Source organism: Rhinolophus sinicus, chromosome 14, assembly GCF_057876585.1.
Source record: "Rhinolophus sinicus isolate RSI-liver-muscle chromosome 14, RSI-T2T, whole genome shotgun sequence".
NCBI classification, from domain to species: domain Eukaryota; kingdom Metazoa; phylum Chordata; class Mammalia; order Chiroptera; family Rhinolophidae; genus Rhinolophus; species Rhinolophus sinicus.
The window spans coordinates 149,784,667-149,812,356 of record NC_142514.1 but is presented as its reverse complement, the minus strand read 5'-3'; the positions used below and the strand labels follow the sequence as shown (position 1 = coordinate 149,812,356).

The window sequence follows — 27,690 nt, the reverse complement described above, 5'->3', positions numbered from 1 at the left end:
GGTTAGCAATATCATTGCAACAAGTTTGCGAACTTAATTGTCAGACCTCAGAGACCTTGGTAAACTTGATACTTCTGCTCAAAACATAAGCTTAAAACCAAGTCCCCAAGTCAAATTTTATCAAGTTGCCCATATTTAAGCCTTAGTTTCCCATGGGAGCATGGAATGGGAAAACTTACATTTATTGAATATGTACCGTGTTCTAGGCACTATACATAATACTTTTTCTTCAGTCTACACAACAGCTCATTGTAGAAAGTGCCATTATCTCTACTTTACAGATGAGATAAAAATGAAATTCAGAATTGAGTAACCTGCTGCTTAAGGTCGGTCACCCAGTGGATAAGAAGCAGAGATAAAATTCAAATTCTGACCTGTTTGGTTCTTAACTCTATTTTTCTCTTGCATCACTTCAGATAATAACTATGTAACAGTTACACGTTGCTTATGAAAATAATGTTTTTGTCCTTATGTTCATACTTGTTAAATACTCAAAGAACTCTAGTTCTATCTTAAAGCTTCTTTGTAATTCTGCCATTTCACAAATATTTGTGTCTTTCTTTTCTTAAGAAATGACTCTTTCTTGGATGACACCACTATGACATTTTTTACATATTCAAAATTTAAGTGGCAGATTTAACTTAATTTCTCTAGCATTAGCACACCTTTGTTTGAATATCCAACCATAAAGCTTTTTATCTGGCTGCCTTCCAGGTAACTCAAATAGGTTTAGGGCTACTGATTCCCTTAACTGTGAGGCTGTGAGGCTAAGGATAGAGTATCCTTTACGTGCTGTCAAAGATCCTAGGGCCAAATGATGAATAATAGAGTCATAGCTGAGATTGAGACAGGGTATTACGTGTAAAATGGTTCTTACATAATCAGGAAGGCGAGAGGCAGGTATTAAGAGCCTAGGTGCAGAGCTGAAGAAGAACCAAGAAAGGAGATAGTGAGAACTAGCAGTAGTTTTCAACCTTGTGACTTGTGTGTCCTTAAAGAGATTCTGATCTGTAGGTCTGGGGTAGAAGCAAGGTATTTGCATCATTAACAAAGGCCAGAAGTGATTACAATTTGAGAATCCCTGGGAAGGCCATCAGTGAAACCAGAAGGTGTCTAATAATAAATTCCCATTAAGGAGAAGGAGCAGAGACTATCTGTGGTGGGGATTTGTCCTGCTCTATTCCCAGCCCAGCTTGGTGTACCTGAGTCTAATCCACACAAATAGGCAAAGGTTCAGAGAACAGGTTGAGGGAGTAGGACATTTTGCTTATGACCAAGACTTCCAAAGGGCAGAGTAGATTAGGGAAGTTGCAGAATGGATTAGGGATATGATGTCGGGTTAGATCACTGGAGAATGCTCAGAGCCATATAACTTGGTATATCCTAGCTTTCAAAAAATACTTCCCCTTGCAAATGCTGCTTTATTTCTCAGTTCCACTTTATGGCAAGACTTCTCAAAAGGGTTGTCTATTCGCTGTTTTATATCATATTCTCTTATTCCTTCTTAAATCTACACCAATCAGACTTTGTCTGAACAACTTTGGCAAGTTTACCAACCTTTGTTTCCAAATCCAATGGTTATTTCTGTTTCATCTTGTTAACCTTTCAGCAGTGTTGACAGAGTTGACCACTTCCTTTTTATTTTAACTTTTTTTTTTTAACTTTTATTGGGGAAAATGTATTTTTCGAGGACCCATCAGCTCCAAGTCAAGTTGTTGCTTTTTTCAATCTAGTTGTGGAGGGCGCAGCTCCCTGGCCCATGTGGGAATCAAACCGGAGACCCTGGTGTTATGAGCACTGCACTCTAACCCACTGAGCCAACCGGCTGCCCTTCTTAAATATTTTACTTGGCTTCCATATCCTTTTGATTTTCCTTCTACCTCATAGAACACTTTCTCAGAGCTCATTGTTCATTCCTCTTCCTCTACACTTACTGAATCTGTCAAGGCTTAATGGCCAGCCCTCTTCTCTATCTACCTTCCCTACCCAGATTGTTTCATCCAGTCTTATCACTTTAAATGGTATAAATATGCTGATGACTCCCAAAATTCTTATCTCTAAACCTGACCTCTAACCCCACTCCCAGGTCAATAGCTTTTTCAGCCTCTTCTTGGTAACTCCACTTAGAAAGTATACATGTCCAATACTGTCTTTCTTCCCCCAAACCTGCTCCTCATAGTTTTTCTTATTTTATTTTATTTAATTAGTTAATTTACTTATTTTTAAGTAAAAACCAAGTTCAACAATTATTTGAGCACCTACTAAAAATTACAGAACACCTGCGAGGATGCATTTAGCATTTATAAAGTTGTGAGGAACATAATTCAGATTTTATGGAATTTCCCCAGTATTTTGGGCCAAAAGGTTTTCTCTAGGTGGGGGGCAGTTTGGAGGCACAGTTTTTCTTATTTTAGTAAATGACAACTATGTTCTTTCAGTTGCTCAAACCAAAAAATCACGCTGGATTCCTCTTTTTCTCATACTTCACATCCAGACCCTCTGGAAATCCTATTTTTTCTAGCGTTGCAGTACAACTTGAGTCTGACCATTTCTTATCACCACCACTTCTACTACGCTGGTCCAAGCCACCATAGATCTCAACTAGATTAGTTAATAGCCTCCTCACTTATCTTCCTGTGTTTATCGCTGCACCTTCCCACATAGTCTATTGTTAAGACAGCAGCTATAATGAGCTTTTAAAAGCATAATTCAGATTACATTACTCTTGCACAATTCTTCCACCCCACCCCACCCCCATCCCTGCATTTCTAATCAGAAAGAAAAGGATACATTTCCAGTACTTGTCATTGGGTACTTGTCATTCCTTTGACAAAAATTTAAACTAATAAACCTACATTAGTTTTCTATTGCTGCTTAACAAATTACCACAAACTTAGTGGCTTAAAACTGCAAATTTATTCTCTTACAGTGCTGGAGGTCAGAAGTCTAAAATCAAGATACCAGCAGGGCTGCATTCCTTCTGGAAGATTCATGGACGGACACATCATTTTGTTTTTCAGTCTCCAGAGGTTGCCTTCATTGCTTGCCTTGTGTCCCATGCCTTGTAGCACTCCAACCTCTTGCTTCCACTGTCACATTTACTGCTACTCCATTCTGATATTCTGCCTCCTTCTTGTAAGGACTTTTGTGATTACATCAGAGCCACCCAGGTAATACAGGATAATCTTCCCACTTCAAAATTCTTAATTTAATCACAACTGCAAAGTTTGTTTTGCCATCTAAGGTAACATTCACTGATTCTTAGATAATCACTATTTAGCCTACCACAATCTCTTTCTCACATTGTTCATACAAGTAATTTTTGATGGAGGTGGCCGGTTAGCTCAGTTGATTAGAGCACACTGCTCTTAACAACAAGGTTGCCAGTTCAGTCCCCACGTGGGCCACTGTGAGCTGCATCCTCCACAACTAGATTGAAACAACTACTTGACTTGGAGCTGATGTGTCCTAAAGAAACACTTAAATAAATAAAAAGTTTTCTTGTCTTTTTTAAAGTAATTTTAGACGAATGACAGACCCATGTGTTAAAAAACACACACGTCTTTCAAAGAATAAAAGAAAATTTAGGGCAAATAATCCAATTTAAAAAATGGGCAAATAGATATTTTTTCCAAAGAACATATACAAATGGCCAACAGGACATTAAAAGGTACTCAACATCACTAACCATTAGGGAAATGCATATCAAAACCACAATGAGATAGCACCTCACACCTGTTAAATGCCATCATCAAAAAGGAAACCCTTGTGTATTGTTGGTGGGAGTGTAAACTGGTACAGCTACTATGATAAACAGCATGAAGGATACTAAAAAAATTAAAAATAGAACTACCCCATGATCCAGCAATTCTGCTTCTGGTAACATAGCCAAAAGAAACAAAAACATGAACTTGAAAATATTTTTGCACCCCCATGTTCATAGCAACATTATCTACAATAGCCAGGATGAGGAAACAACGTTAAGTATTCATCTGTCAATGAATGGATCAAAAAAATACGTTATATACAAGGCAATATTATTCAGCCATAAAAAATGAGGAAATCCTGCCATTTGTGACAACATAGATCACATTATGCTAAGTGAAATAAGACAGACAGAGAAAGACAAATAGTGTATGATCTCCTATGTAGAATCTAAAACTAAAAAAAAAAAAAACTGTCAAAGTCAAAAACAAAGAGAATCATGAAGGCCGCAAGAGAGAAATGACTTGTCATGTAGAAGGGGTCATCAACGAGATTAACAACTGATTTCTCATCAGAAACCATGGAGGCCAGAGGGTGTGGAATTTTAAATTGCTGAAAGAGAAAATAACCTGTCAACCAAGAATTCAATATCCAACATAATACTCCTTCAACAATGATGGAGATATGTTTATGGCAGCATTATTCACAATAGCCAAGATGTGAAAGCAACCTAAAGGTCCATCTACAGATAAACTTATAAAGAAAACATGGTAAATGCATACCATGGAGTATTCAGCCTTTAAAAAGAAGGAAATCTTGTCATATACAAAATGGATAAATCTTGAAAATATTATGCTAAGTGAAATAATCCAACCACAAAAAGATAAATGCTGCATGATCCCACTAATATGAGATATCTAAAGTAACTCATAGAAACAGAAAGTAGAATAGTGGTTTCCAAGGAGGAGGAAATTGCTGTTCAATGGGTTATAGAGTCTCAGTCATATACAATGAAAAACTTCGGAGACCTGTTGTACAACAATGTACATATTGTTAATGTCTTTTAAGTATACTTCAAAATTATTAAGATGGTGAATTTATGTTACATGTTTTTATCTCAAAAAGAAAACCTACCCCAAAAAATAAAGGAGAAATTAAAACTTTCCCAGATAAACAAAGAGATTGTTCCTAGAAATGCTAAAAGGAGTCTTCAGGCTGAAATAAAAGGACACTAAACAGTAACTCAAGTCTATAGAAAGAAATAAAGAACACTGGTAAAGGTTAACTACATAGCTAAATATAAAAGTCAGTTTTAAAGTATTTTTGGTTATAACTTCTCTTTTTAGCCTTTTGATTTAAAAGACAACTACATAAGAATAATTATAAATCTATGTCGATGGGCACACAATGTATAAAAATGTAACTTGAGACCATAACATAAGGGGGGAAGAGGTATATATGAACAAAGTTTTCATTTACTAGTCAAAGTAAATTGGTATTAATTTAAACTTTTTTGTTTTAAATTAAGATGCTCATTTTAATCCTCGGGGCAACCACTAAGAAAATAATATATATAGTAAACGAATTGAGAAGGGAAAAATGGTATACTAGAAAATATCTATCTAAAACAAATGAAGGCAATAATGGAGTGCTGAATGAGGAACGAAAAAGATACATAGATAAACAGACAAATCACAAAAGTAAATCCTTTTCTGTAGGTTGTTACATTAACTATAAATGGATTAAACTCTCAAGTTTAAGGCAGAGATTGGCAGAATGGATAAAAAATTGGATCCCATGTCATGCTGTCTACAAGAGATGTGCTTTAGATTCAAGTCACAAATAGATTAAGAGTGAAAGACTGGAAAAAGATATTTCAGTAAGGAAAAGACAGCAAGCAGTACCAAAAGAGAGCTGGAGTGGCATTCTAATATCAGATAAAATGTGCTTTAAGGCAAAAATTGTTATATGAGACAAAGAAGGCCATTACATAATGATAAAAAGGTCAGTTCATCAAGAAGATACAATTACAAACATATATGTAACTAGCAACAGTCCTAAAATATGTAAAGCAAAAACTGACAAATTGAAGCAAGAAATAGATAGTTCAATAAAGGTAATTGGAAACTTCAATACCCCACTTTCAATAATCAGTAGAACAACTAAGCAAAAAATAAAAAAGGAAAAATTACTTTAATATTTAGATATTATAAATCGGTAAATATAATTTACTGTAAATCTAATTCTAACATATATAGATAGAACACTTTAGCCAACAACAGCAGAACACACATTTTTCCCAAGTGTACATTCTTCAATATAGAACATATGTTAGCCCATGAAACAAATCTCAATAAAGTTAATATTGAAATCATACAAAGTATTGTCTCTGACAACAATGGAATTAAATTAGAAATCAATAAAAAATGAATCTAGAAAATTCACAAATATGTGGAAATTAAGCAACACACTCTTAAATAACCTGTGATTCAAAGAAGAAATCACAAGAAATTATAAAATAGTTTGAGATGAATGAAAAAAAAAAACAACATACCAAAACTTATGAGATGCAGCAAAAGCAGTGCTCAGAGGAAATTTTATACATGTAAACATCTACATTAAAAAATTAGAAAGACCTTAAAATACAACCCATGTTCCACCTTAAGGGGCTAGAAAAGGAAGAACAAATTAAGCCCAAAGCAATTAGAAAGAAGGAAACAAGATTAAAGCAGAGATAAACAAAAAAGAGAATAGAAAAATAATAGAAAGAATCAGTAAACCCAAACGTTGGTCCTTTGAAAAGCTTAATAAAACTGATAGCCCTTTAGATAGAATGTCCAAGCAAAAAAAAAGAGAAGACTTAAATTAATAAGATCAAGAATGAAAATGAAGACATTACTTTCAAGCTAACAGAAATAAAAATGTTTATAAGAGGATACTATGAACAGCTGTACACCAATAAATTAGATAACCTGGATGAAATGGACAAATTCCTAGAAACACACAAGCTACTAAAACTGACTAAAGAAATTTGAACAGACTTATAGCAAGTAAAGAGATTGAATCAGTTATCCACTAGAAACTTCCAATAAAGAAAAGCCCAGGACCAGATGGCTTCACTGGTGAACTTTATCAACATTTAGGAGGTAACACCAATTCTTCTCAATCTCTTCCAAAAAAATGGAAGAGAAGATAGCATTTCCTAACTCATCGTGTGAGGCCATGATAGCAAAGTCAGACAAAGAAATCACACACACACACACACACACACACACACACACACACTACACACACTACACACCAATATCTCTTATGAAAATAGATGTAAAACTCCTCGACAAAATACTAGCAAACCAAATCCAGCATCACATTAAAAGGATTATACACCACGACCAAGTTGGATTTATTCCAGGAATGTAAGGGTAGTTCAATATATGAAAATCAGTCAGTGTAATACACCATATTGTGAGAATGAAGGGGAGGGGATCACTCGATCATCTCAATAGATGCAGAAAAAGCATTTGACAAATTTCAATATCCTTTCATGAAAAAAAACACTTCACAAATCAGGAACAGAAAGAAACTTCCTCCACCTGATAAAGGGCATCTATAAGAAAAACCCACAGCTGACTTTATACTTAAAGTTTTCTCCCTATAATCAGGAATAAGACAAGGATATTTGCTTTTACCACTTCTATTCAATATTATACTAGAAGTTCTAGCCAGGGCAATTAGGCAAGAAAAAAATGACATCAAAATTGGAAAGGAAGAAGTAAAGCTATTTCTATTCACTGATGACATAATGTTATATGTAGAAAACCCTAAACAATCTATTAGAGCTAAAAAAGAAACTAGCAAAGTTACAGGACACAGGATCACATACGAAAATCAGTTTTATTTCTGTACTCTAGCAATGAACAATCTGAAAACAAAATTAGAACAATTTTATGTATAATATCAAAAATAATAAAATAGTTAAGAATAAACTTAACTGAGAAAATGCAAAAATTGTACACTGATACTATAAAACACTGTTGAAAGAAATTAAAGAAAACCTGAATAAACGGAAAGCTCTGGGACTGGCCAGGTGGCTCAGGCAGTTGGAGCTCTGTGCTCCTAACGCTGAAGGCTGCTGGTTAGATTCCGACATGGTCCAGTGGGCTCTCAACCACAAGGCTGCTGGTTCGAATCCTTGACTCCTGCAAGGGATGGTGGGCTGCGACCCCTGCAACTAACAGTGGCAACTGGACCTGGAGCTGAGCTGTGCCCGCCACAAGTAAGATTGAAAGGACTTGGAAGAAGCCCTGGAAGTACACACTGTTCCCCAATAAAGTCCTGTTCTCCTTCCTCAATAAAACCTTTAAAAAAATAAAAATAAATAAAAAATAAATGGAAAGACATGCTGTGTTCATGGATTGGAAGACTTAATGTAGTTAATATGGCAATATTCCCAAATTTACAGATTCAATGCAATCCCTACCAAAATTTCAATTGCATATTTTGAAGAAATGGACAAGCTGATTCTAAAATTAATATGAAATAGCAAGGGACCCAGGATATCCAAAATAATCCGAAAAATACCAAAGTTGAAGTACTCACAATTCTGAACTTCAAAACTTACTAGAAAGCCACAGTAATCAAAACACTGTGGTATTGCTATAAGGATAGATGTAGAGATCAGTGGAATAGAATTGAGGTCTAGACATAAACCTTCACATTTTGGTTGATTTTTAATAAGGGTGCCAACACCATTCAATGGGACAAGAATAGTCTTTTCAACAAATGGTGCCGGGACAACTGAATAGCCATATGCAAAAGAATAAGTTGGACCCTGGCCTCATACCATATACAAAAGTGAACACCAAAATGGATCAAGATCCAAATGTAAGAGCTGAAGATACAGAACTCTCAAAGGAAAACCTAGGAGCAATTTCCTTTCTTGGATTTGGCATTGAATTATTAGATATGATACCCAAACACGTGAAAAAATATATTAAGAACTAGAAAAGAAAAACATCTGTTTTTCTATTCCCTTCTATTTTTCCTACCCTTAGGAAGACAAAAACATAAATCAAAGCTTTCTGTCAGTCAAGTCTTTTCTGCTAAAGCTTTCTGAACATTGACCAGTTCAGAATATGTTTATTCAGAGTTAAAATAGATTCACTATTTAAATATTGGACTTTGAATCTACTTTTTCCTTGTTTAATTATTAATGTCATCTCTCCACGTAAAAAATATTTAGATAATGCTAAAATCGTCTCTTATTAACTGCAACAATAGGAATCTGTCCTCTTCCACCATACTTAATAACTGGTATCACTTTCATTTTTGACTTTCCAAACTTTTTTCTCTGCATTTATGTAATACATACATTCCCTTGCTAAACAAAGTTATTTTGTAACTTGCTTTTGTGAGATTTTGTAGATTTTATATAAATGATGTTCTGAAACTTGCTTTTTTTTCATTTAACATTATGTCTTAGGGATCTTTCCATATTAACGTTATTTGTTTTAGTGATTATATAGTATTTTGTGGTATGACTCTGCCACAATTTATTTCTCCACACTCATTGGCCTATTCCTTATTTTTCCATTTAAAAAAATCTGATAAGACCCTAGTATCCAGAACATATATTTTTAAAACTCTTACAACTCAACAATAAAAAAGACAAACAAACCAACTGAAAAATGAGCAAAGAATTTGAATAGAAACATCTCCAGAAGATATATCTCAGAAGATACACAAATAGCCAAGGAGCACAGGAAAAGATATTCAACAACATTAATCATTAGGGAATGCAATTCAAAACCAAAATGAGACACTACTTCACATCCACTAGGGTAGGTATAATTTTAAAATAGAAAAATAACAACTGTTGATAAGGATGTGGAGAAATTGGAACCCTCATAAGTTGCTGGTTGGGATGTAAAATGGTACAGCTGTTTTGGAAAACAGTGTAGCAGTTCCTTGAAACGTTAAACATAGACTCATCATAAGTCTCAGCAATTCGAGGAGAATTCTAGGTATATACACAAGAGATTGAAAACAGTGGATCAGACATAAACTTACACAGCAATGTTCATAACAGCATTATTCATAATAACTAAAATTTGAAAACAGCCCCAAATGCTCATGATTGATGAATGAGTAAATACAAGGTGGCATATCCATATAAGTGAATATTGTTTGTCAATAAAAAGGAGTAAAGTACTGATACATAACTACATGAATGACCTTTGAAAACATGCTAAGTGAAAGAAGCCAGACACAAAAAGCCACGTAGTATATGATTCCATTTGTATGAAATGTCCAGCATAGGGAAATCCACAGAAACAGAGAACTGATTAGTGTTTGCCAGGGGCTTGATTGGGGAGGGGGATGTGGAGTGAATGCCTGACGGGCACAGGGTTTCTTTTTCGGGGGATGATATTGTGGGGGCACAAAAAACAATTTTGCTGCACCTTTCTAAGTTCTTCTGGCCAGGCTAATAATCGAATTAACGTGAGAAAGATTAACAGTAGAAAACGTCCAAATTTATTACATATGTACAAAAGGGGGTTCCATCAGAAGGACACACTGGGCTGTGTAGGCTTCTGTGATGTTCTGGACTATAGAGAGGAAAGCAGGGGTCTCGGATTTCAAAGGGAAAGTAGGCAATTCACAGGTGGATGAGAAAAAGCAAATATGTGGTGAAGAAATTCTTGCTGGGCCACCAGAAATATTGGGACACAGATGGGAATACAATGAACAGGCTTTGTTAGATTTCTCCCTGACTGCCGCAGTGAGTTTATATTATGATGCCAAGGTGATGCTCGCTTCCTTTAAGCAAGTTTTTCTATCTGAATTCCTTTAGGTAGGTAAAAGGGAGGGCCACAGTTCTTTCTGAGGCTTTTGTTAGTTAATAATCAGCTTAAAAACAATATCCCAAAAGGCATATTTTAGGGTGGCAAACTCTAGTTCCCCCTCAATGTTCTAGAATTCGATAGTGGTGAGAGTTGCACAACATTGTGAATGTATTAAAATCGGTGAATTGTATACATACTTTAAAATGATTAAAAAGGTGAATTTTCTATTAAGTGAATTTTGCCTCAATTTTTAAAAAATCAAGTCATAAACTGACTTTATCAACATGTAAAACTCTTTTCACCAAAGACATTAGTGGTAAGAAAAAGACCATCTGTATAGAGTAAGTGTAAATGATATAAATAGACAACTCACAAAAGAAATATAAATAGCCATAAAGATATGAGGGGACAGTGAACCCAACTATAAAAAAGAAAAATGCAAATTATAACACTGAGATAGCATTTTGTTTGTATATTTGCGAAATTGAGAGAATGAAAATACGAAGGGTGGCTAAGGTTGGGAAAAGAGATCATCTCCTACACTGCTAATAGTTAAAATTGCAATCATTTTGGAGGGCAATTTGGCAGCAAAGTGTTAAAATTTTAAAACATAACACACTCAGTGACTCAGCAATTCTATTTCTCCATATTTATTTACCCCAAAGAAATAGCAGTAGAGGTGCACAAGAAAGCATGTACAAGGATATTTGTTGCAGCATTTTTTGTAAATGGAAAAATAAGAAATAGGCCAATGAGTGTGGAGAAATAAATTGTGGCAGAGTCATACCACAAAATACTATATAATCACTAAAACAAATAATGTTAATATGTAAAGATCCCTAAGACATAATGTTAAATGAAAAAAAAAGCAAGTTTCAGAACATCATTTATGTAAAATCTACAAAATCTCACAAAAGCAAGTTGCAAAATAACTTTGTTTCCCCAGAGAATGTATGTATTACATAAATGCAGAGAAAAAAGTTTGGAAAGTCAAAAATGAAAGTGATACCAGTTATTACGTATGGTGGAAAGGGACAGATTCCTATTGTTGCAGTTAATAAGAGACGATTTTAGCATTATCTAAATATTTTTTACATGGAGAGATGACATTAATAATTAAACAAGGAAAAAGTAGATTCAAAGTCCAATATTTAAATAGTGAATCTATTTTAACTCTGAATAAACATATTCTGAACTGGTCAATGTTCAGAAAGCTTTAGCAGAAAAGACTTGACTGACAGAAAGCTTTGATTTATGTTTTTGTCTTCCTAAGGGTAGGAAAAATAGAAGGAAATAGAAAAACATTAGAGTAATTTCAGATTTTACTGTGCCAAGTGAAAGCCAAGAGAATCTCAGGTAATAGTTTTAAAATGCCTTGAATCAATTAGTTAGTCATACAAAGAACTCATTAGAAAAGCTTTTTAAATTATCTAAAACCTGAGAATTCATCAGTAAGGAACTCTGTTTACAAATAATTTTTCAAGAAACACTTGAATTGGGTCATCAAGATCTCTTGATAAGATAGACATGGATACCAAAGAAAGCCTGTTGTTGCCGCATGTAATTATTCAGTACAATAGACTATGGAGAAAAAGACAAGTTAAAAAACAAAAAAAGTAATGGCAAAAAAAAAAAAAAAAAAAAGGAGGGAGATGGTATTTTAGAATGCCAGTGTGTCAAAACGTGAACAGCACAAAATCTGGAGACAATAACCTTGGCTAATTTTGACTTGCCACTCACTTTCTAGTGTGACCTTAGGCAAACCACTTACCTGATTTGTAAAATGAGAATAAGAATACCTACCTTGCTTACCTCACTGGGTTGCTGAGAAAGGTATTGTAAAAGGAAAAGTACTAACAAGATCAAAGAGTTCAAAAGAGTTAGAAAAACGAGTGAAAGAGATCAACTCAATAACATAAAATTCTCGGGGGGATGAAGAGCTGCCAAAAGACTTGGTTGGGACAGACTGTCCAGAGAGACTCGTTTTAGACCAAGTACAGCTTTATTCTTTGTCTTCAGCATAGTAATAGACACTTGCCTCGGCCTATGCCCATGTTTCCCCCTCATCATTTCAGGACAACTGCTCTTGAAGCATCAGCTAAATCATTTTATTATTTATATCTCACAGTTTCCTTGACTTAATTTATATATATATATATATATATATATGTTAATATACATATGTGTCAGTCTGTCCCACCCACTCAAACCATGTGTTTTTGAGAATTATGTATTCAGTGAGGCAGTATTAGAAAGTAATTAAAATGAAGGCTCTTTGGTCAGATTGCCTTGGCTTAAAGCCAAGATTCACACCTTAACAAATTTGTGGCCTTACAAAAATTGCTTAACTTCTCCATACCCCGTTAAAATGGGTTAAGGTCCATAATTGAGGATTCTTCCTGTTGGGGTCTGTAATTGACTAGAGTAGTAGTGTGTGAAGGCTCCCCCTTCTGGCCTCACAGCTCTTATTTATTTATTTATTTATTTATTTATTTATTTATTTAGATTCTTAAGTTTTATTTTTTGACGTTAAATATTATTTTATATTAGTTCCAGGTGTACACCATAGTGGTTAGACATTTGTATAATTTATGCAGTGGTTCCCCCCAATTAGTTTAGTACCCACCTGGTACTATACATAGTTGTTGCAACATTATTGACTATATTTTCTATGCTGTAGTTTACGTCCCTGTGACTATTTTATAACTACCAATTTGTATTTCTTAATCCGTTTACCTTTTTCACCCAGCTCCCCAACCCCCCTTCCCCTCTGGCAACCATCAGTTCTCTGTATCTCTGAGGCTGTTTCTGTTTTGCTTGTTCATTTATTTTGTTCTTCAGAGTCTACATATAAATGAGATCATTTGGTATTCGTCTTCCTCAGTCTGACTTATTTCATTTAGCTAATATCTTCCGGTTTCATCCATGTCATTGCAAATGGTAAGATTTCATTCTTTTGTATGGCCAAGTAATATTCCACTGTATACCTGTACCACATCTCCTTTATTCAGTCATCTATGGACAGGTACTTGGGTTGCTTCCATATCTTGACTATTGTAAATAGTGCTGCAATGAACATAGGGATGCATCTATCTTTCCAAATTAGTGTTTTGGATTTCTTTGGATAAATACCCAGAAGTGGAATTGCTGGGTCATATGGTAGTTCTATTTTTAATTTTTTGAGGAACCTCCAAACCATTTTCCCCTAGTGGCTGCACCAATTTACAATCCTTTCAACAGTGCACGAGGGTTCCCTTTTCTCCACATCCTCACCAAGGCTTGTTCCTTGATTTACTGATGACAGCCATTCTGACAGGAGTGAGGTGACATCTCATTGTGATTTTAATTTGCATTTCTCTGATGATCATTGACATTCAGCATCTTTTCATATGTTTATTGGCCATGTGTATGTATTCTTTGTATTATAGAAATGTCTATTCAGGTCCTCTGCCCATTTGTTAATTGGATTGTTTATTTTTTGGTCTTGAGTTGTATGAGTTCTTTATAAATTTTGGCTATTAACCCTTTATCAGATGTATCATTAGCAAATATCTTCTCCCACTCAGTAGGTTGTCTTTGCATTCTGTTGGTTTCCTTTGCTGTGCAAAAACTTTTTAGTTTCATGTAGTCCCACTTGTTTTCTGTTTGTTTCCCTTGCCCAAGGAGAGATATCAGAATAAATATTACTAAGAGTAATGTCGGAGATTTTACTGTGCATGTTTTCTTCTAGGAGTTTTATGGTCTTATGGTCTCACATTTAAGTCTTTAATCTAGTTTGAGTTTATTCTTGTATATAGTATAAGAAGGTGGTCCAGTTTCTCTTTTTATTTTTGTATGTATCTGTCCAGTTTTCCCAACACCATTTATTGAATAGACTGTCATAGACTGTCTTTACCCCATTGTATATTCTTGTTTCCTTTGTCATAGATTAAAAGACCATACAGGCATGGGTTTATTTCTGGACTCTCTGTTCTGTTTCATTGATCGGTGTGTCTGTTTTTATGCTTTACCATGCTGTTTTTTTAAGATTGTCATTAAAATCTAGCTAACATACAATATTATATTAGTTTCAGGTGTACACGATAGTTATTCAACATTTATATACCTAAAGAAATGATCACTATGATAAGTCCAGCAACCATCTGACACTATGAGTACACCATGCTATCACAATGTTGACTATATTCCCTCTGCTGTACATTACATCCCCATGACTTACTTGTTTTATAGCTGGAGATTTGAACCTCTTATTCCACTTCACCTTCCCCCACCCCCATGTTTTAATTCTTCAATTACCGATGACATTCAATATTTTATATTAATTTCAGGTGTACAGCATAGTGGTTAGACATTTATCCAATTTAAGAAGTGATCTCCTTACAGTCTAGTACCCACCTGGCACTAAACACAGTTATTACCATATTATTGGCTACATTCCCTATGCTTACTTTACATCCCTATGACTATTTTGTAACTACCAATGTTTACTTCTTAATGCCTTCACCTTCCCTGCAAACCCCCCTCCCATCTATCACCCCAATAAATCTAGTACCCATATGCTACCATACATAGTTATTACAATATTATTAACTATATTCCTTATGCTATACCCTACATCTCCATGACTACTGTGCAACAAGCAATTTGTACTTCTTAATTGGTTCCTCTTTTTCACCCACCCCCAACCTCCCTCCTATTTGGCAACCATCAAAGTGTTCTCTGTATCTATGAGTTTGTTTCTGTTTTGTTTGTTTGTTTTTTCTTTAGATTCCATGTACAAGTGAAATCACATTGCATCTGTCTTTCTCTGTCTCACATACTCCACTCAGCACAATACCCTCCAGGTCCATCCATGTCGCCACAGATGGCAAGAACCCATTCCCTTCCATGGCTGAGCAATATTCCATTGTGTATATGTTCCACTCCTTCTTTGTCCATTCATCCGTCAATGGACTAAGATGGGGAGGCAGCCAACTCAAGCTGCCTCCACATCTTGGCCTTTGTAAACAATGCTGCAATGGACATATGGATGCACATGTCCCCTCAAAATAGTATTTTGGCTTTCTTTGGACAAATATCTGGAACTGGAATTGCTGGGTCTTTCTTTATCTCGTTATAGCCTTTGTTTTAAAGTCTATTTTGCCTGGTATACGTATTGCTACTCAGCTTTGTTTGTTTGTTTGTTTGTTTCCATTTTCATGAAATACCTTTTCCCTTCCCTTAACTTTTACTCTGTTTGTGTCTTTCGCTCTGAAATGAGTGTCTTGTAGGCAGCATATGTAAGGATCTTGTTTTCTTATCCATTCAACCACCCTATCTTTTGATTGGAGCATTTAATCCATTTACATTTAAAGTAATTATTGATAGATATATAATTATTTCCATCTTATTCATTTTTTTTTTCTTTTTCTCATATTAAAGAAGTTTCTCTAAGATTCCTTGTAACACTGGTTTGGTGGTGACGAAATCCTTTAGCTTTTTCTTGTCTGGGAAGCTCTTTATCTGTCCTTCAATTCTAACTGATAGTTTTGCTGGATAGAGTAATCTTTAGTTAGATCCTTGCTTTAGATTACTTTAAACATTTCCTGCCAATCCCTTCTGGCCTGCAAAGTTTCTGTTCAGAAATCAGCTCATAGACTTATGGGAGCTCCATTGTAGGTACCGTGTTTCCCCAAAAATAAGACTAGCTCTTATATTAAGGTTTGCTCCAAACGACACATTAGGGCTTATGTTCAGGGGATGTCATCCTGAAAAATCATGCTAGGGCTTATTTTCCGGTTAGGTCTTATTTTTGGGGAAACACAGTAACTAACTCCTTGTTTCTTGCTGCTTTTAAGATTCGTCTTTAACCTTTGGCATTTTAATTATGATGTGTCTTGGTGTGGGCCTCTTTGGGTTCATATTGTTTGGGACTCTCTGTGATTCCTGGGCTTGTATATCTATTTCCTTCACCAGGTTAGGGAAGCTTTCCATCATTATTTCTTCAAATAAGTTTTCCATTTCTTCCTCTCTCTTCTACTTCTGGTAGCCCTATGATGTGAATGTTGGTACACCTGATGTTGTCCTAGAGCTCTTTAAACTAGCCTCATTTTTTTAAAATTCTTTTTTCTTTTTGCTGTTCTGATTGGGTGTTTTCTGCTACCTTACCTTCTAAATTGCTAATTTGATCCCCTGCTTCATCTAATTTACTATTGATTCCTTCTAATGTATTCTTTATTTCTGACTAGCTGTTATTTATGCTTTCTATCTCCATTTTTATATTTCCTATCTCTTTGTTGAAGTTCTGCCTGAGATCATTGAGCATCCAGTGTTTTGAACTCTGTGTCTGATAGATTGCTTGTCTCTATTTTGTTTAGTTCTTTTTCTGGAGTTTTGTCCTCTTCTTTTATTTGGGACATGTTTCTTTGTCTCCCCATTTTGGCTGCTTTCCTGTGTTTGTTTCTATGTGTTAGATAGGGCTGCTGTGTCTCCCAGTCTTAGTAGAGTGGTCTTATGTAGTCGGTGTGCTGTGGGGCCCAGTGGCACAGTCTCCCTGGTCAGCAGACCCGGGTGCTCCAGGTATGCCCCTTCTGTGGGTGTGTGTGCCCTCCTCTTGTGGTTGAGTCTTGGTTGCTGTTTGCACATCAATGGGAGGGATTGACCCTCATGCTGATTTGTTGTGAGGAATTTCTGTGACTTCAGTGGAGAAGTTGTTTTGCAGGGGCTGACCCCATAGAGCAGGATTCGCTTTAGCAGGGCTCTGGTGCTTGCTGAGTCTGCCCTTTGGGTGTGTCACCTTGGAAGTGACAGGGTGATCTCTGGCTTGGTCTGGGTATCCCAGCCCAGGGCCTCCTGGGAGGGGACCCGCTGTAGGCCAAGTTCAGCCACAGCCTGTGCCCTGCCTGGGGCCACCTGGCATGAGCCACAAAGCAATCCATAGATGGCCATTGCCTCCGCTGAGCTTGGAGGTACTGCAAGAGGCCAAGCTCTAACCGAGGCCGGCTGTCACTAGTGCCAGGCTTGGTGCTGCGCATCAAGAAGTATAGGACACACCGAAGCCAAATGGCCTTGTTTGGATTTTGTAAACCTTTGAGAGATCTTAGGGAAGTCTGCAGTATAAGCCAAGACAGGCTATGGAAACACCACTGGATACAGCTTGAACATGCCCACAAGTTGGATGGGAGTGAGGTCTCACCAGGGCAGGGCAAACAAAAGGTGTTAGCTAGGTTGATGGAGACTCAGGTATGGTGGCCATCTGCATCTGCACACTGGGAGTGGGGAGGGCTCAACAAAGAAACAATGGTTTCCGCCAGTTTCTCGATTGGAGAGAAAGCTGCCCCTCCAGCCCTCACCCTGCATCCAGACAATTCATTTCCTCCCCATATGTCTCTGGTGCCTTTCAAGCTGCTGTCCCAGCGCTGGAGCTCAGAGTGAGTGAGTCCGTCAGCAAGTAAGTTTGTGTGCGACCCCTTTAAGAGGAACTACTGGGACTGCAACCACCCTACTCTCACTCAGCCACAATGTCCACTGCTTTTCACAGCCAGAAGTTATGGGGACTTCTCTCCCTAGCATTGGAACCCTGGGCTGGGGTGTCTTGTGTGGGTCTGGGACCCCTCATTCCTCCGGGGGGAGGAGGAATCGCCACAGCCAAGATATCCCTCCCAATTGTTAATGGTTACTTGCGGGTGTGGAACCAGCCTATTCTGTATCTCTGCCTCTGCTACCAGTCTCAAGTTGGCTTCTCCTGTATGTCCTTAATTATAGGGCTTCAGTTCAGCTAGACATCAGGCAATTCTCAATGGTGGTTATTCTGTAGTTTAGTTGTAATTCTGATGTGGTCATGAGAGAAGGTAAGCACAGCATTTACCTACTCCATCATCTTGGCCAGAAATAGTACCATGCTGTTTTGATTATTATAGCCTTGCAATACAGGTTGATATCAGGTAGCATGACATAATAAACTTCCAATTTTGTTCTTCTTTCTCAATATTACTATGGCTATTTGGGGTCTTTTGTGGTTCCATATAAATTATAAGATTATTTGTTCTAGTTCTGTGAAAAATGCCATTGGTATTTTGATAGGGATTGTATTGAATCTATAGATTACTTTGGGTAGTATGCACATTTTAACAACGTTAATTCTTCCTACCCATGAGCAAGGTATATGCTTTATTTATTTGTATCTTCTTTGATTTCTTTCTTTGGTGTCTTATAGTTTTCTGAGCACAGGTCTTTTACCTCCTTGGTTAAATTTATTCCTAGGTATTTTATATTATTTTTTGATGCCTCCTGACTCCATTTTAAGTCAGAGGTTTATTTTCACAGCAGTTAGTACCGTGTTTCCCCGAAAATGAGACCTAGCTGGACCATCAGCTCTAATGCGTCTTTTGGAGCAAAAATTAATATAAGACCCAGTCTTATTTTACTATAATATAAGACTGGGTCTTATATAATAATATAATATAATATAACATAACATAACATAACATAATATAATATAGTATAATACCGGGTCTTATATTAATTTTTGCTCCAAAAGATGCATTAGAGCTGATGGTCCAGCTAGGTCTTATTTTTGGGGAAACATGGTAATATAAACACTAAATTACATCTTGACTTCCTCACTGGACCTAGCCACTGAGGCGTGTGTTCCTTATCTGTCAACTGCAGAGTCACCTCAGGCTGATTTATGTTTCCAAAGTGTGAGTCAGATCTTGTGCCTCCAAGATCATGTATGCAATAGCCAACAAGATATCTCATACCTGATCTATGAAGGGAGAACACTAGGATAATCAAAGTTTGTAAATTACACCTATTCGGGCTAAGAAACAGGTTGTTTATCTCAATTTACTTCCAGCAATGGAAGGTATGCAGATCTTTTCTGTTTGCTGTGAAACCCATTCCTTGCTCTGCCTTGTATTGTAGGACGTTTTGTGGCCAAGATTCCCTTACCAGCTGGCTGGGAGGCATGAAGAGAAAATTGGAATTTAGTAAGTGAGGAGGGGATGCTTGGGTATTTCTCCAAATATTTCATGAAGACATTATACCAAGGCTACACGAATATTTACAGAGAATACAAAAGGAGGGATTTATTTTATAAATCAAGGATTACTTTCATATAAAAACCTGTGAAAACATAACAAGAAAAAAATTGTGGGTAATTCTCACTCCTGAACATACATACGAAACTCTTAAACAAAATAATAGCAAACTAAATTTGCAATACTTATATATAAAACCTGAAAGAATCAAGTAGAAAATAAAAATTTTAAAAGACATAATTAAAAATTTTTAAAGTTATAAAATACTTAGGAGTAAATCTAGCAAAAGATGTACAAGACCTCCATATAGAAAACCACAAAACATTATTGAAAGAAATTCAACAGGATCTAATTATGCATGGATTATAAAACCAATTATTATAAAAATATCAATTTCCTCCCAAAAGAACTCTAGATTCAATGCAATTCTAATTCATATCCCAGCAAGTATTTTTTGTGTGTGTTTGAAAACTGACAATCTGATTTTAAATTTTAAAAGGAAAAGCAAAGAACCAGGAATAGCACCATACTCTTATTTAAAAAATAAAGTTCTAGAGTATTTCAGAGGAGATTATTTCCATTGATTTTGTAGTATGCCAAAATATTTGATAAATTGGATTAAATTAAAATGAAGAAATATCAAAAGATGCTAAGAGAAAAGGCTTTGAGAAGATATACAGAGTGTGTCAAAAAATGAAAATGCATACACATTTTAAGAAAAGAAAACTGTATTAAAATTGTAATAATATATACTGATAATAAAAGATAAATACAAGTCACATTTGACTTCTGCAATTACAAGTAGTGCTCAAAGTGTTTACCATCAGCGTCCAGACACTTCTGATTACGGCAAACGACTGCTTGAGCAATGTTGACCAAATTGTCCACTTGTACACATTTATTTTTGGCACCCCCGGTATACACACATGCACGTGTGCATGTGCACACACACACACACACAAAATAAAAGCCTTACACCCAGTATATATAAAGAATGCCTATAAATCAATAAGGAAAAAAATAAGCACTCCAATTAAAAAAGTGGGCAAGAGACTTGATGAGGCACTTCACAAACAAGGATATCTAGACAGCCAATAAATCTTTGAAAAGGTGCTGAACCTCAACAGTCATCAAAAATGCAAATTAAAATCACAGTGTAATACTATCATACATCTACCAGGATGACTAAAAATAAAAAATAGTGACAATGCCATGTGTGTGAAAAGCAATTGAATCTCTGAAAACACTCATGATAAAAATATATATTGGTGCAACCAATCTTAGTCCTTGATATAGGAAATGAAATCACATGCATATCAAAAGATATGTAACAGAATGTTCACAAAAGCATAATACATTATAGCCAAAATTGGCTATTACCAATTAAGTCTATCAATAATAGAATTATAAATAAATTGTGGTATAAGCAAGTGTCGTGCGGGGTGGCCTGCAGGGTCTCTGGTCCCGCTCCCCACATAAGAACGCAGGATACAGTGAGGCCAACAAGGAACACCCACGGAGCCATAGGTAGGGGAGCCATACCACCACGGTCTCACTGGAGGCTGGGCCCACCGGACGCCGACCTGCCATCCGCTTTTCTGCCAACCGACCGACCGACGACTCTTCTCCACTCTCTCCTCTGTTCCTCTCTCTCGGCTCTCCTCTTCTGCTCTCCTCGGCCCTCCTCTTCCGCTCTCCTCGGCCCTCCTCTTCCACTCTCTTCGGCTCTGCTCGGCTCCTCGTCAATCCTTGGCAGTCCTCCGTAGCCGCAGCAGTTATACCAGCGGCCAATTGGCTAACCGGCCACAGCCGACGGCCAATCAGCCACAGCCGACGGCCATTCACCACCCAAGCCAGTACCCCTTCACGTGAGGCCGAGAGCCTGTAAACTACGTCCCCACAGCAAGCAATGAAATATTATACAGCAATAAAAAATAAAGTACTACAGCTACACACAGTATGGATGAATCTCATTAATGTGATGTTTAATGAAGGAGCCAGACACAAAAGCGTACCATGTGATTGGATTTATCTGAAGCTCAAAACAGACAAAAACTAATCTACGGTGCTAGGAGTCGTTATGCCGTTAACATTGGGGAGGAGGTAGTGACAAGAAGGAGTTTAGATAGGGGTTTCTGGGATTCTCCCAATATTGTATTTGTTGACTTTGGTGTAATGACCAGAGCATATTCATTTGTAATAATTTATTGACCTTTACACTTACAATTTGAGCACAGATCTGTATGTACGAGGTCTGACAATGAAGTTCAAGAATTTGCCAGCGTGCGCTTACACTGGCAGAACTGTACCAACAGCTCAGTAAGGTTTCATAACCTTGGTATGTCAGTGTCTCACAGCTCTGTTCGTGTCGACGTGTGGCGGTGCCTTGCTGAGTGGCGTTCATTATTCTTGTTGCGTGTTTTTGTGTGCCGTCACAAGAATTTCTGAGCTTGAGTTAGAGCAATGAACAAACATTAAATTTCTTGTTAAACTTGGCAAGAGTGGAAGTGAAATCAGGGACATATTATTCCAAGTTTATGGGGATAATGCCATGAAGAAAATGGCAGTGTACAAATGGATTAAACATTTTCCTGAGGGGACTGAATGGGTCACTGACGAAGAGAGGTCAGGGCTCACAGTAACAAGCAGAACTGATGAAAACATTGCAAAAATTCATCGAATTGTATGTCAAAATTGTCGCCTGACTGTGAGAAGCATAGCAAACCAAGTAAACATTGATAGAGAAACAGTTAGGAAAATCTTAACTGCAAATCTTGGCATGAGAAAGGTGTATACAAAAATGGTCCCAAAGGAACTCACCAATGAACAAAAGCAAAGGAGAGTTGAAGTTTGCCAAGAACTTTTGGAGAGGCAAGATGATGTTTTGGGCCGTGTTATCACCAGTGATGAAACATGGGTGTACCAATATGACCCTGAAACAAAGCGTCAAAGTGCACAATGGAAGTCAGCCAATTCTCCAGGACCAAAAAAGTTCTATCAGTCCAAATCAAGAGTCAAAACAATGTTGCTAGCCTTTTCTGATATCAGAGGGATTATTCATTATGAATTTGTACCAATTGGACAAACAGTTAACCAAGTTTACCATTTGGAAGTACTGAAAAGGCTGCATGAAAATGTTAGACAAAAACGACCTGACCTGAAACTAATTTAAAACAATAATAAATTTTATAGTTAAAAAAAGAAAAAAGAAAAGAAAACGACCTGAACTTTTCACCAACAATTCATGGCTCTTGCATCACAACAATGCACCAACTCACACGGCACTGTCTATGAGTGAGTTTTTAGCCAGTAAATAAATCACTGTATTGGAACACCCTCCCTACTCACCTGATCTAGCCCTTGCCAATGACTTCTTTCTTTATCTGAAGATAAAGGAAATATTGAAAGAAAGACATTTTGATGACATTCAGGACATCAAGGGTAATACGATGACAGCTCTGATGGCCATACCAGAAAAAGAGTTCCAAAATTGCTTTGAAGGGTAGACTAGGTGCTGGCATCAGTGCATAACTTCCCAAGGGGAGTACTTCGAAGGCGACCATAGTGATATTCAGCAATGAGGTGTGTAGTACTTTTTCTAGGATGAGTTTGCGAACTTAATTGTCAAACCTCATGTCATTGGCAAATAACTTCTCCCATTTAGTAGAATGTCTTTTTGTTTTGTTGATGGTTTCCTTTGCTGTGAAAAATCTTTTTAGTTTGATATAGTCTCACTTGTTTATTTTTTTCTATTGGTTCTGAAAAAACATACATGTAATACACTAAAATCAATGCCTATAGGAGAATGGAAATGGAAGTGGGGATGGGGTAAAAGAGGGAGACATATGCAATTTTCTTTAATTTCCTTTATCTGTAAGCCCCTTCCACCATTCTTCATTTTATGTTTTTCTGTTATCTCTCTCTCTTTTATATTAGACTAGCTAGTTTATCTTCTAAAACTTGCTATATTGGACTAACTAGTTTATCTTCTAAATTGCATTATTTTTTTCTCCAAATAGCCATTATCTTCAATTTATTTTTCCTCACCATGCCATAATTCCCTCCAATTTATTCTTCACATTACCCTAAGAATTATCTTTCTAAACTAGAAATCCAATCAAGTACTTCAGTGACTCACCATGTCCTTCAGGAAAAGATTGAGTTCTTCAAAATATGTGGTAGACCCTTCAAAACCTGGTTTATACCTACATTTTTAACTATTTCCCCATTTGGACCTTATATGTAAATTGTGTTGAATTCCTTGTTCCTATTCACAGGCCATCCTGTTGTATTCCTCCATGCATTTACACATGCAGTATCCTACTGGAATGCCTGACAGAGTCAGGAACACACTACCACTGTTATGGCAAAATGTGGCCATCAGCTATGTGCTCATCCTCCTGGGAGAGCTAAAGGGATATGTTCAACAATTTTACAGGTTGAAGTAAAGGCTGGGGTGGAGAAAGATTAGAGAATATTTCCTACATTAAAAAATATATATCTGTTTGTTAGGATATAAGTTCAGTTGTGGTTATTCAAAATATTAGTGTCTTAAATAAATTAGAAGACTTTTTTCATTCTTGTGGATCAATGTGGATAAACAATGTAGGATTGATATGATGGCACTATATTTATAAAGAATGCAGGCTTTTTTGCATTATTGCTCTGTCATTTCTTACCTATGGTTTTTATCTTGTGAATAAAATGTCTGCTCCAACACCACCCATCGCATCCATATTCCAGCCAGCAGGTAGGAAGAAACAGTCAAGGGGAAGTCCTTCCCTTTTCCTTTAAAAGAGTAAGGCCCAGAGGTTACACACTTCATTTCAAGACAGTTCCCATTATCTAGATCAGTGGTCAATTTTTTCCCCAGGGGACATTTGACAATGTAGACATTTTTGGTTGTCACAATTTGGAGAGGTGTGCTACTGGCATCTAATGGGTAGAGACCAGGAATGCTGCTAAACAACCTACAATGCACAGGACAGCTCTCCAAAATAATTATTTGGACAACTGGATAGCCACATGCAAAACAATAAATTTGGAACTTTGCTTTATATCATATAGAAAAATTAACTCAAAATGGATCAAATACCTAAATTTAAGCACTAAAAGTACAAAGTATTTTTAGAAGAAAACATAAGTATAAATCATTATGCCCTTGGATTAGGCAACAGTTTCTGAATATGACACCAAAAACACATGCAACCAAAGTAAAAATAGATAAATTAAACCATTAAAGTTTAAAACTCTGTGCTTCAGAGGACACTATCAAGAAAGTGAAAAAAGCAACACACATAATTGGAGAAAATACTGCAAATCATATATCTCATAAGTGACTAGTATCCAGAACGTATAAAAATTCTTACAAGTCAACAATAAAAAGACAACTCAATTTTTTAAATGGACAGAGAATTTGAATAGATATTTCTCTAAAGAAGATATATATATATATATATATATATATATATATATATATCATTAATAGGCACATGAAAAGATGCTTAACATCTTTAGTCATTAAGGAAGTGCAAACCAAAGCCAAAATTAGATACCACTTCACACTCACTAGAATGGATATAATCGAGAAAGCACACATTAACAAGTATTGGTGAGGATATGGATAAATTGGAATACTGTACATTGCTGGTAAGACTGTAAAATAGTGCAGCCATTCTGGAAAACAGTTTGGTAGTTACTCAAAGGTTAAACATAGAGTTACAATATGACCCAGCTCATACATGATTGTCATAAAAGAACTTTTAATAATAGCTGAAAAGTAGAGAAAACGCAAATGTCCATCAACTGATGCAAGGATAAACAAAATGTGGTATATATGTACAGTGGAATATTATTCAGCTGTGAAAAAGAAATGGAATGCTGATAGTTGGTACTACATGGATGAACCTTAAAAATGTTACGCTAAGTGAAAGAAACCAGTCTCAAAAGACCACATGTTGTATTATTTCATTTATATGAAATGTGCAGAGTAGGCAAATCTATAGAGACAGAAAATAGATAAGTGGTTGCCAGAGTATGTGGCACGGGGGTGGGGGTGGGGGTGGGGAGATACAAGGAGTGGCTGCTAATAGATTAGGAGTGATGAAAAAGTCCTGGAATGACAGTGTTAAATTTTTGAACATATCCTGTGAATATACTAAAAACCACTGAATTGTGTACTTTAAAACTGTGAATTTTATGATATGAATTAAATCTCAATAAAAATAAAATAAAAATTGTCTAGCCCTAAATGTCAATACTACTGAGATTAAGAATAACCCTAATCTAGATAGATTCTAAAGTTAGTCACATGGCCACAGATAGGTACAGATAGATTCCTAGCAGGCTAGGAAACATAGCTTTAGCTAGGCAGCCATGTACTTGGATAAAAATTTTATTATTATACATCAAGGATTGACAAACAATAACTGAGGGCGAAATCCTGCCACTGCCTGTTTTTATAAAGTTTTATTGGAACACAGCCATGCATATTTGTTTATGTATTATATAGTCCTCAAAGCCAAAAAAATATTTACTATTCGGCCTTTTACAGAAAAAGTTTGCTGACCTTGCTGCAGAACAGAGATAATGTAATTTTCATCTTCATGGACAGTGTATTTTTAGAATGTTGTTTATTTTTTATCTAGATCTTAGGCAGCCCTACTCTGGTCCATCAGATATCTTTCAATACCTTTATTTTGTCTATTAAATCGTGGATATAATTAGACAGTGGGAAGAGAATTCACCTGGCCATACCCTTGGAAATGGATCTGAGGGGTGATCCTACCCACTAACTGAATCTGAACCCCAAAGCCTCCATTTCCATCAATATGTCCTGCTACATTTTTTCAAAACACAAACAACTGTGTTTTTTATTTGTATTAAATTATTCATTTATGGTAAATGTTTATTGAGCACCTATGTTCCTGGCACTGGATATAGAAGTGGACAAATGAAATTCCTCTTCTCATTGCACTTATGTTCTAGTGTCATGTAGACGGGGGAGAAGGGAGCAGAAATATGAGTAAACAAAAAGACAAAATGAATGAGGGCTTAGAAAGTCAAAAGGGGTAAGAGGTCATTTCCATGAGGTGGACAGGGGCGTTGATGCTGAGGAGGTGATAATTAAGAACGGGCCGAAGTGAGGCAGGAAGTCGTGTGATTTATGTGGGAGATTTCTTGTGAAGAGAACAGCAAGCACAAATGTTGAGGTGGGAGCCAGCTTACTGTATTTGAAGAACAGCAGGACCAGTGTGGCTGGAGTGGCGTGAACAGGGAAAGAGCAGGAGACAAGCAGGAGGAGACAAGGAGAGGTGATAGGAAGCCAGATCATGCAGGGCCTTATAGGCCAAGGGAAGGGCTTGGGATTTTGTTCTAAGGGTGATGGAGAGTAATTTGAACTTTGACATAAAGGCAGTGAAATGATCCAATTTGTGTTATAAAATACTTTGGCTACTGTGCAGGAATCTAAGAGTGAAAGCAGAAAAACCACTTAGGAGGCTATGATAACAACCAGATGTGAGATGAGGAGAGTAGGGCTAAAATGATAGTGGTGGAGGAGGTGAGAAATGAGAGATTTCGGGATATATTTTGGTACATATCCAAAATATATACCAAACTTGCATATAGATTGGGTGTACGGCATGAGAGAAAGAAGAATCGAGGATAACTCCTAGTCTGGGACCTGAATAACTGAGTGAATGATTGTGCCACGAGCTTAGAGAGAAGGCAGACTGGAGGAGAAGCAGATTTGGAGGATGAAGAAAGTCAGGATTTCTGGATAGGCTACAATTAAGATGCCAAATAGATGGGAACTAATGTACAGCATAGCGAATATAGTCATTAATATTGTATTAACTATGCACGGTGACAGATGGGTACTAGAGTTATTGTGGTGACCACTTCATAAGACATATAAATGTTGAATCACTATGTTGTACCCCTGAAGCTAACATAATATTGTATGTCAACTATAGTTCAAAAGTAAAAAAAGAAAAAGCAAGACCGCATAGATCCTGAGAACATATAAAAAAAAAAAAAAAAGATGCCCGATGGACATCCAAGTAGAGACGCTGAGAAATCAGACATACTAGTACAAGCCTGAAACTCAGGGGAGAGCC

General features: G+C 36.5%; 1 protein-coding gene across 9 annotated transcripts in view; it reads left to right on the top strand.

Annotated features, from left to right (window-relative positions):
- The window catches only part of LOC109459728 (uncharacterized), a 74,184-nt gene that overhangs the window by 23,468 nt on the left and 23,026 nt on the right, over positions 1-27,690 (top strand). For 3 of the 9 annotated variants that reach the window (XR_016018764.1, XM_088791651.1, XM_088791650.1), the window contains exon 3: positions 2,930-4,125. The exons of 4 other annotated variants lie outside the window; for them this stretch is intronic. Coding sequence is in view for 3 of the 5 variants with exons in the window: in XM_088791650.1 (XP_088647776.1) it covers positions 2,930-3,068 (139 nt within the window). In the remaining 2 variants the exon portion in view is untranslated. Of the gene's footprint in view, positions 1-2,929; positions 4,126-27,690 lie in introns of those variants that run through there. 2 more of the 9 variants (XR_016018763.1, XM_088791649.1) reach the window with 2 other exon arrangements.